The 11,817-nt window shown below is 33.3% G+C and overlaps 1 protein-coding gene across 1 annotated transcript; it reads right to left on the bottom strand.

The window, feature by feature from the left end:
- Positions 1-2,645: 2,645 nt before the first annotated feature.
- LOC113235234 (ubiquitin carboxyl-terminal hydrolase 46) lies at positions 2,646-11,008 on the bottom strand. Its single transcript, XM_026470866.1, has 8 exons — positions 10,769-11,008; positions 10,470-10,550; positions 9,492-9,708; positions 7,387-7,467; positions 6,900-7,102; positions 6,053-6,310; positions 4,821-4,964; positions 2,646-2,854 (listed from the first exon to the last, which is right to left on the bottom strand). The coding sequence occupies exons 1-8, from the start codon at positions 10,811-10,813 to the stop codon at positions 2,744-2,746; spliced, it is 1,140 nt and encodes a 379-aa protein (XP_026326651.1). The 5' UTR covers positions 10,814-11,008; the 3' UTR covers positions 2,646-2,743.
- Positions 11,009-11,817: the final 809 nt, after the last annotated feature.

Below are 11,817 nucleotides of genomic sequence, written 5' to 3' on the forward strand. Positions count from 1 at the left end.
TTTAACAAAAACAAAGTTGTGCAACAGCGTTTATGAAAAACGCCTCAATGTTGTATAGACCACCACAACCAATAAAGACTAAACCACAAAATTAACCAACGAGACGCTGAAAAGCACAGCCACGTACAGAATTTTTTTTATATGACAAATAGGTATTTTTAGAAATAACGAATGGAATAACAATCACCTGTGCTGTGTGTTTTTATCTTAAATCTGACATGTTAAGTATGATCAAAGTCATCACGATACATTTGTAAATAAAAAATAAATAAAATGTGACACAGAGAGATATTTTAAACACCGAGCGAAAACTTCAATTCTATGGTGAATTTCACTTTCCGAATTTCAATGGCACTTTTTGGTGATTTTTGTAAAACCCTTTTTTCTTTTGGTTTTAAGGTCTTAAACGTACAAATAAGTTCAAGCAATGTCATTAATTATAAAATCACAGAAATATTTATATTATATTATACATATTTAAGTTAAACACAACAAAAAACGATATTTTAGGTCACACGAATGAGATTGCATTAACACAAATGATTTTCTCATAAAAAAGACGGCATAGTAATGAGAAATTATTATTACAACACACATTTTATCGTTCACAAAAGAACATTTAACATGTAACAAATATTTTAATATAACTTTTTGTATCAAAATCCTTCTCATTCGTGTAAGACCATCTATCTATCTATATGTAATTAATAAATAAATCTAAATAAGTATTTTGTTCATATCATATAAACTTTGTTGTACATCAATATATCATCATCATTATTTACTACCTATTTTCTACTATTTAGTACCTTTATTGACGTATTTTCTACATTTGCGCTAACGGAAATATTATAGAAATAAAGTGGCCAACCGTTCTGACGTCAGGTTGGCTGGACCACTTTACGATTTTCATAGTTCTAGCAGTATATAATTTACTTTTTTTTTATAACTATTTACTACCTAAACATACTTTTATTTCACTATTTTAGGAAGCTTCTATAAAAAGTTATTTAAAGAATAATAATAAAACGCCTTTGTAAAAATTATCATCTAATGAAAGACAGTTTATCTTCTCCGTGTAATAATAATAATAATAACGCACACACTCAACATAGCCCCGCACTAGGGAAACCCTGTGTCGCGGGTGCCATGGACACACACATAGACAACCACAAATTACACCCAAACTCACGAGAGACATAAATATAGGCCATACAAATATTTCTCCCGGCCCGGGAATCGAACCCGGGGACCTCTGCGTGGCAGTCCGGCCACGGAGGCAGTAATTGATAATAGTTATTCAACAATGGTTTTAGGATTATCTTTGCAAGCTACATTTTATTTCATAATATAATTCAACTAGTAATAGTTGAATTCACTATTACAAATGTAAATTCCATATGTAGGTATTAAGGAATGCGAACGAATTATTCGTGTAATTATCAAATGATAATAAATATTCGAAACTACCCAAAATATTCACAATGGTGAAAATAATTGTGCAAAGTCCGCTTTCATAACGTCATTAATAATTAAAAATAGTAATAAACACATTAACGATGAAAAAAGGTAGACCATCAGCATTACCGTCAGAAAGTATTTTTTGATATAAATGACCTTCCTTCACCTTGTGATCCACTGTTCACAAATTCTGCACATCAAGCTACACAGTGACGTATCTTGTTCCGTTGCACTGGAGACGATTTTCGAACAAAAATCTGTAGTCTGATGTGCTGTTGTCCGTACTTGAAATTGCAAGATATTAGGTATTGTATGGAGTTGCCTCTTTTACGTCTGAAAAATATTTTTTACATCGAAATTTGTATTAAGTATGGAATTAAACCAAATTCCGTATTCGTCGTTTCCGCCCACGATTTTGAGGAAAAATGGGTTAAAACAGGACACTTCGGGTAAAAACCCATTGTTGATCGAGTTTTACTCTACTGCCCATCTCTTGACACTAACCGAAAGGACGTGTACCTACCTTATGCACGATCATATCCTCTTCAATGCTAACACCCGCCGCCCTCCGGTTTGCACTGACCCATAAGGCGCGTTCAAATTATGATTTAACACATTTATTTCTCAAAACAAAATAAAAACATTCGCTTAAATGAGAAATACTGGATAAATAAAGCTTCCAAACGCGAACGAGTATCGGAACCGTTACATAAATATATCAGAGCATATTCACATTTACACAATGTTGTTGCTTTGTCTTAAAATTTATATTTTGAAATAATTGTGCTAGATCACCAACACCATTTTTTTCTTAATTCTGTAGGTAATCAGAAATTAGATGCTTGTAGAAGCGCTGCAGCCGCGCCGCTACTAATTTTCACACTATATTGAGAAGTGCAGTTCCAGCGCCACTGTCGCGACACACACGTGCCACTTTTGTAGTCCCAATGAGTGAACTAAAAATTACTTAAGCGCTACAGATGTGCGGCTGCCGCGCCACTGCACGGCTTATATAAGCGTCTAATTTGAAAGCGCCCTTAATCTGCTAAAGCTCTAGTCGGAATCGATTGAAACGCAAAATCTCAGAGAAAGATCACTTTTTATTTTGAAATGAAATATTTACAAATGAATGAAATTTAAAAAGATGAATAATAATTAATGATTGGAGTCAAAACAATTCATTAATAATTTATGCCTTTTAACTTTAACGGAGGCGTTTAACATGATCTATCATAATGACTATCTTAATAATAATAAATATTATCGTTTTTATGGGAGAAACTTAACAACTAGCGTCTCTAGATTGATAGAACAGAATATATCCTGTTTCAGATGATTTTTGAATGTCCGAAGTTAGGCCGTAGAAATCTTCTATAGCTGACGCGTCGATTTTCTGAAAATAAAAATATGGTGTTATTAATGTTGTTGAAATGGTCAATAAAAGCCCCTTAAATTTCACTTAAAGCTTTGCCACGCCCTTTGTGGCTCAAGACTGAAGTTACGTATAATCGAAACTTGGTTCTTGGGCTAAGGACGTTTTGGAATAAATATAATCACCGTTAGCATTTTATTATTTACTTGTCTTATGACGATGATTTCCAAAGTGGTTTATATCGACCCCCAGCGGTGCCAAAAACTCCGACCAACACGGGGTCCATGACAGCGACAAAAACCCATAAAGGCAGTTCATGACCAGAATTTTGACTTTCCATAAGTGGAATAATCTACGTTACATGCTTTCCTATAACAGATATATAAATTATCTATGAAATAAACTTTTCACAACAAACGTGGTATTGGGTTAGATTAATGTGTAAATAAAACAACATATCGCTTTTTCTATAAAGTTTCTCACTATTTAATTAAACTTATCAAAGTGAATAACACTGTGTTATCTGTTAAAACACATTTGGGGATATCAGCTCAAAAGTGGTGTAATCCACATTATTTTTCTACTTAAATTCTTTAAGAGCGTATTTATTCGACACGAATTTCATCGCGCTCACCCCGAGTGGTCGCGACCGCGTGCGTCTAACTGTCAGAGCAAAATATGCTTTATTTATTTAGCTTTTATGTCTTAAATGAGCGATACTGGTTTGAATTTGGTCTACGCGAAGGCTGGCGCGGTTGTATTATTCAGAGGAATTTAAATGTTGTTGCCTAGTAAATAGAAATCCGATTCGCCATTAATGTACATGAAGGCGTGGTAACTGGGCGGTCGCCGGATCTTTCTCCTCGTGTAACTGGGCGCTTAATATTACTAAAGTTCATAATTGTTCATATTGTTTGGTGTATTTTGAAGTTATTTTCATGTATATAATAAATTTTATAATTAAATTTCGTTTTTATATGGAAATAACATTCAAATATAAAATAATTATGTACCCACTTTAGTATCATTTAAAGCATGGACCAATAAGCTCAAGAGGACTGCTAATCTCCGTACTGCATATTTTACTGCCTCGTGTCCGAACGGTTATCATTGCCTGCCTTGCCTGCCATGACTGCCACGCAGAGGTCCCAGCTTCAATTCCCGTGTCGGGAGAAATATTTGTATGGCCGAAATTGATTTCTCGCGTGTCTGGGTGTAATTTGTGGTTGTCTATGTGTATCGATGGCACCCGCGATACAGGGTTTCGCGCGGGGATATGAGTGTGTGCGCATTACTACTGAAAACTGAAAATGGTCAAAATTCCGTCTTATATCTAGATGACGCCGATCAATAGGTTGGAAATAGTTTATATTATGTAAATGGCCGTGGATTTTAATTAATTCCTCTCTAATATCAATTTAAGAAGTCAGTGTTTTTCCCCTTGTATATTATTCAAATATTGATCATGAGCTGTTTGACAAATATGTGTGTGAAATATGTATGTTACTAATTTATACATTAACGCGCTTCAAAATGGGTGGATGGCGCTAATCCTAAACCAAATAAAAGAATAGCTGGCTCCATACATAAAAATCTGTGCAAAAAGCGCCATCTTGTTGATTTGTTTGTTATCACTAGAAATTAGTGTCGTTTTGATAAATTGCAGCTTGTTAATATAAAACAAATTTAGTTACAAAAATAGCTCTTTGGTACTCGTGGCGACATCTGGTGATCCAGCAGGTACTAAATATCCGGTTACGCTGTCTTGTATCGCGATTAGCAGTCCTCTCGAGTTAAATGGTCCATGATTTAAAGTAACATTGTAAAAAAAATTGTATGTGAAGTCGATGAATTATATGAAAGGCAGGGTGTCTACGCAAAACAGAAAAAATGGCACATTGTCTACAAAAGTTTGGAAGCCTCTATCCTATAAAATTATCTAATCCACGAAAGACGTATCTTTGATTTAACGCACGCACACACTTACATCAACCATATCATCGTCGAAGAGTAGCCAGAATCCGTGACTCTTGACAATGCTGATGTAGTGGCCGCGGTTCGGCCCTGACCCGCAGTGTACCACCACAGCCACCAGGTCGTACAACCGGTCTGGGTTCACCGCGTCGTCCGACTGTAGCAGCAACAAAAATGCTTTTTACATGTCAACTTATACTCGGTCGCCACTTAGCACGATCCTGACATATCTCTTCTGCTTCACTTACATTCGTCAATCGTTTCATACAGGCCCTCTTATTCTAGTCAGTACGTACGCCAGCATTTTTAAAAACACTTTAAATTTCATCTGAGAATGCTCTTCGTGGTCGTCCTCTTCAAATGATGCTTTCCACGTTAGTTTGATATATTTCTTTTGTTAATCTATATTCGTTCATTGAATCCATGTGCTCAGATCTCCTCAACACACATATCTTTTACTATTTTTATCACTACAACCTCTTCCAAACCACAACGTTTACGAAAATAAATATTAATATTAAAATAACAATACATTAAAATTTTAAGAGCATACACAATATATTTTGCGTAAGGAATTTTGTATCATTCCTGGATCGCTCTGAGGCGTGTGATTGTTGCATTGGAATGTTTTAAAGCATACACATGTGGTTCTGCCCCGGAGTATCAAGCAAATATTTTGAGATTGAATCACTAGCCATCAACAAATTTGTAAACGTATGTAAAATAAAATAGATTTGAACAGTTGTTACAGCGAGTATTAGTAAAAACATTTGTACGTAAGCATTGATTTTGTAAGTCAATGTACGTAAGCAACATTTTGAGTGAGCCAAACATATGGATATTTTCGTTAACTCACTGTTAGGTATCAAAAAAAAAAATATTGATTTTCTTGTTTAGGGCACATGAAATTGTTTATTATTTAATATCTGAATCGTGTTGCGCGTTCTACTTAAGAAAAACTTCTTCCTTAGTTATTTCCTCTTTTTTGGTCTTACAATTGTTTTTGTTATTTTTTTTTTAATTACTGTTTACACTTTTTTTATTGCATGTGGTGATCACCTACAACTAGTGAGGCAATTAGACTAAGTTTTTGAAATGTAATAAAACCTGAAATATTGTAGTAACTGAATAAATAAATAAGCAACAAATAGTCGCAACGACAAAAAGCAGCGTACGATCGTAATGCGGCACAAATACCGCGGCGAAAAGTTACGACTCAAGTATATTTTATACAATCCAACTTACCGTATTAAAAAGCCTAAGCTCTAAAGGAAATACAACCCTATGCGACACTTTGATATGTCTATTGTACTGTTCCATATATTTGAATCTCTTTAAGTGAAGAGCTAAGATGAGTGGTAATTTCTTGACACGCATTCGCTTTTGGGCTTCTTGGTAGCTGCTACAGTTATCACATTTGAATTTGTTATCGTTGCATAGTGTTTCAGTATCGCTGAAGCATTTTAGACAATGTGTTATGCTTGTGTTCTGACCGACGTCCACCTGAAAATTAAAAATCTTTGTTCAGAATCATCTATTAAATTTTAGATAGCATTGTGAAAGTTGTCTCTTTTAGTGATTTTGCAGTTATAATATGAATACTTTGTTATGACAAATTGACAATGTACTTTGACACTAAATGGAGAAAAAATACATGGCTCACGTAGATAAAACACATTTAATTTGTTAGCGTAGAAAGAGACTGTGCTCTTCCCGCTCAGTAATTTCAGAGACTATTGCAGGTTATACAATGAGCATTGTGGTAGTACAATGTGACAAAGTACAAACTTTCATATTCGATTTTGATATTGCAGAGCCTGTTATCTTGAAAATGACATATGTATATAGCAATTTATACGGCCAAGCATTAATATGCTCTGTAAAACGCCAAACTATAAGCATTAAATAAAAGGCTTCAACTACAGATCAATCGTCCATATATACATAATTTGCTAAAAACGTCAAACTAAACGTCAGCTATGGTCGTTATTAAAAACCTTACGTGGTTTATTACATAGAACTCAAAATACAGACAAACAACTTTAACAAGACAACTTTTTTGTGGGTTCACTGCCACTTAATTCCAACTAACCTGTAGATCAAAAAAGTGTTCATCTTTGCTGCTAACAGTCTCACAATTCAAACAGCGCGTCTCGCTGGTAAGTGTGCCCTGGAAAATCTCATGCACCCACGTTGGCTCTGTGTTCTGCTGGGGCTGTGGAACAGTTCCATTGCATTGCACATTTTCACCTGAGGTGTTCTTTTGCACTTTTAGTGTGCTTTGATTGCGTTCCGCTGAAAGAAAGTTATTCTATGATATAACGAGGGCCTATAACCTGCTATCGCCTCATATTCACTAGAATCAGTAAAGCAAATTGTGTCAAATAAAATTGTACAGAAATAGCCAACACAATGAACTCTTTGGAACCTGGATAAGTGTTTGGTTGTTTTTAATGACTATACTTCACCAGTTACAGTATTATGTAGTCTTAACAATAATATTACAATTACATATAAAAAAAATCTAAGTGAAAAATGGTGATATAATAGAAATACATAACTTCAAGTTCATAACTCACCTAATATAATCTCATTAATGTGGTTTATTAGGAAATTTAAAAACTCGTGAGCATCTTGCTGCATGTAATTATCAAACTCCTCTGAAAAATGGAAAATGTACTTAGTTCATAACTTATACATTCGAAATTCTACTGCGCACGTCACACTGCGAACGAAACTAAGCTAAACAAGCTAAAAAACAAAATTAACCCAACAATCCCGCTAGTTATGTAAAATACGTCGCCCTTCACCCCGCACGTATCCACTTTTTTTTCACATACACTATATATATATTTTTTACATGACATAGCCCCGCACTAGGGAAACCCTGTGTCGCGGATGCCATAGACATACGCATAGACAATCACAAATTACACCCAAACTCAAGAGAGATATAAATGTAGGCCATACAAATATATCTCCCGGCCCGGGAATCGAACCTGGGCTCTGCGTGGCAGTCCGGCATGGTAACCGTTCGTTTAATTTATTGTTAGCCAAATCAGTTTGTTAGGCAATATTTATGATAGATTAGCAATCCATGTCTAGAACATAAGTTTAACAGTGTTAACAATTAATCCCTACATAATTAAATGTTACACATGTCTATAAACTTTTTATTGATAGTCAGCTGTCCATAAATTATTAAATAAAATTTAAAAAATGTCATATCGACTGCTTCGTAATCTAATCATAATAGGCCACGAAAACAGCGTTTTTTTATAAATTAATTTTTTATAGAACTAAAATTATAGAGCATTAAAAATAATGAGTTGAGTATACGAATCATAGATATTATGCTTATTTTAATCCCTTCAATATATTAAAACGATCCACTGTAAAGTTGTGTATTTAGGATTGATATATTTTATAATTAATAAAAAAGTCATTGTCTATACCTTAAATTAAACTCCTAATAATCATTAATTTATTTCACTTACATCTTATACCTATTTATATTAAAAAATATATATTATAAATTCTATGTCATTGGTAACACCAAAGACAAAACTTTAAATAATATTTCATAATTGTGAATATTTTCTTTAACACTGATTGTAGGTCTTGCATGCATTATCAAATAAACTTTTGGTACCAAAATCTTTCATGCACTATCAAATAATATGTGGTACCAAAATAATGCATGAAAGAGCTACCAATATATATAAACATTTTTTTTACAATAAGGTAATAAAATGTTCTAGGAACCCTGTAGATAACTGATGTAGGGAAAATTTTCAAAGAATACTTTATAAAATAATAATAAATCTTAAGATATAAAAGGATATGACGAATAATGTACTATCAATTCAGATTAGGATTACCAAATACCAACTTTGGCAATCACAACATAGGGTTAGGTAAAAGTGTTGATTGACCCATTATAAAAGAAAGATTATCACTAGTTTACACAACATCTGTTGCTGGAAATATTTTCGCTATTGCTGACTACCAGTAATACGCTAATTTCAAATATACAAGTAGATTTTTTTATCAGCTCTAGTTTTTGAGTTATAGATACCTATGTTTAGATAAGCAAAAACAATTATTTACTTAGAAACATTTAGCTTGTCAATTTTATCCAAGAGCATGTTAAATTTCAGCAAATAGGTGTTCTTAACGAACTCATCAATATTTTTGTACACAACATTTAGGTTGTTTACGTACATAATCTTTGAACTACTCATACTAAAAAAAATAATTTAATTGTCTTAACAGCAATACAACTTAAAATATGCACATATAAACCAACAAATACACAAAACCAACGAGAAATAATAGTGAAACAATTAGAGCTGTACAAATTTTTTTTAAGGTAGATTGAAAGTCATATAACAAGTAACTTTATAAACTATGAAAGTCACAGAATCAGGCCAAAAGTAAAATTTTGTAAACTTATGTTACGAATCTTAATAAAACAAAACAAACAACAGATGAACTGACATGGCAATGTTAGAAATATAAGTTTGTAAAATTATGTCATCAATCTTCCCAGTGAATGCCCCATAAAACCAATACTTCATGGGGCAATTACAGGAAAAAAAATTAAAATGTCTGTAGTAATTTTATATGCAATGTATATTCAGTGTGAATTGATCAGATAGAAAAAAATATCCTATATACATACCTTTTTCCTTCCTCAATCGAGCAATAAACTTTTTAGGTGCAATGGATCCAACTTTTTTCTTCTGAGTCGCAATACTATAGAATAGGTCAGCTAGACATGTTAACAGGGTCTCCTTGGTTCTCTTGTTCTTTGCTTTATATTCTAAAACCTTTTCTCTGAATGGTTTACAAAAGTATAAAGCTTGAAGTACCGAATTACTGTAGCATGTGTTGCCGAACTGGAATTAGTCAATGGGAACAAGTAAATCTAGTGATATAAAGTGAGTGCATTCTTATTGGGTGACAATCATCTAGATTAGAATACTAAGGGCGCCTTCAAATTAAGCTTATAGAAGCATTGCAGTAGCACCATTGTGGTGAAGCAGCCACGCCACGCTACAAATTTCGTAAATTATTCAGAGGGGCAGTTACTTCATCACTATCGTGACATGCACTCACCGCTTTTGCAGTCACAATAAGTGAAATAAAAATTACTGAAGCGTAGCGCTTCATAAGTAAGTGCGGCTGCCGCACCAGTGCAGTTCTTTTACAAGTGTCTAATTTGAAGGCACCGCCCTAAGACATAAAATATAATTTTTTCATAATTCTGATTGACTTTCAAGAGAAAGACATTTATAAAAAAAATATAAGTTAAATTCTTGAAAATAATTAAATGTGCAACTATACAATAAAACACTTCCATAAGTGATAATAAAAGAGAAGCAGATGGTCAACTTAAAATCTTAGAATGTGAACTTTTTATCTTCTAAGCTATTATCTTATCATTCCACTTCAAAATTGATATAGGAAATCCATACAATTTGTTTTTATGTAAAGACTGTCTCATTAACTAGTCAATGTAATATCAAACAATTTAAATTATTAGTACAAGGTAATATAATTCAGTACAAAATTAGCTGGTCACGTTAATTTGCATACTTAAATAGGTGGAAGAAAGTTAGCTATGAATTTAGGGTAAATAAATATCAAATTAACTAACATTGACTAGCCCAAAGTAATGCTCGTTCGGTGGAAATTGCTCTGAGCCGATATCTCTTTCCAATTGCGATATATTTGCGCCCTGAAAAGAAATATGTGTTAAAACAATCCAATAGTCGTAAAAATTGCGAGAAACTTAACAGAATGCCGATAGCACTTTCAAACATTTGTAATACGAAATTAGCGCTTTCGACGACAGATACAGAGTAAAAATTTAACAGGACATCGATACACATATCGAGATATACTTTCAATTTGTAATTAGCACCGAAATTTTTCAATATTTTGCGTTTTTCTCACCATTCTCTGTTGGAAGTTAAGACCGAGATCCTGACATATTGACATTTGCAATGTTTTTCGCTACTTCTGCACGTGATTCACTGGCACTACAGCTAGCAACGGACGAAATTACAATAGCTTCGTTATTTTTTCTAGAAACATAGTTGGAATTTCTTTCGAGAAATATTAGGCAAAATAAGCAAAACCGTCATGACCATGACAGACAGCCAGACAGCTCGCCAGGTGGAAGCATAGAGAAACTAGAGGTGTTATCAGAATTTAAACTGGAAATATTCATATTAGTGGCGACATCTGCTGGTAGTCTTTGTATATTAATAAAGAATATATATTATTTTAGGTGAAATTTTGACGGCAGTCTACCAAATTTGTACTATTATAACCTACATATCTAGAGTTACTGTTACATATTACTCCATTTAATATTTTTTATAAATCAGTTTATTACAAATCAGAATAAATCCACATAATCACAGCAAAGAGTAACCACTTTACGCAATTTTCCCAACAAAGGAGGCCACAGCATTCTACTTGCTACGATCCTGACACACAACACAATATAAATATATATTCTGTCCCAAAATTGAACGATAACCCGAGAACAGGATGTTTTCATTCGTCGTCGAACATGTTTGTAACTAAACTACATTTTAAAGAAGGGTGTGGATAGTGTTGGGTCATGGAAAAATTTCCATTTTGAAAAAATAAATATTTCGTTTACTTTTCCCGTATTTTCCTTTGAGGATGGAGGTATTTTCCCACATTTGACAGTTGATATCTGTCAATAGTTGAAGATACTGAACGAAATCGATGGAGCCACTATAAAGATTTTTTTTACATAAGATTCTCTTGTATTGCTGTTGTCCAATAATTTTAATTTAAATCTCGTTTTTCTTTATCTTGCTTTTAGCAATACAATTTATTAAACTTCACAAGATATTTCTAAACGAAGAACATTATCATGAATTCGAATTATAATTTTTATTATGTTTGAAATTTTTCTGAAAATTACCCAACAGTACGTGTAAATTTCTAAAATCTACAAATTTATT

Source organism: Hyposmocoma kahamanoa, unplaced genomic scaffold, assembly GCF_003589595.1.
Source record: "Hyposmocoma kahamanoa isolate Upper Pololo Valley unplaced genomic scaffold, ASM358959v1 87, whole genome shotgun sequence".
Taxonomy (NCBI): domain Eukaryota; kingdom Metazoa; phylum Arthropoda; class Insecta; order Lepidoptera; family Cosmopterigidae; genus Hyposmocoma; species Hyposmocoma kahamanoa.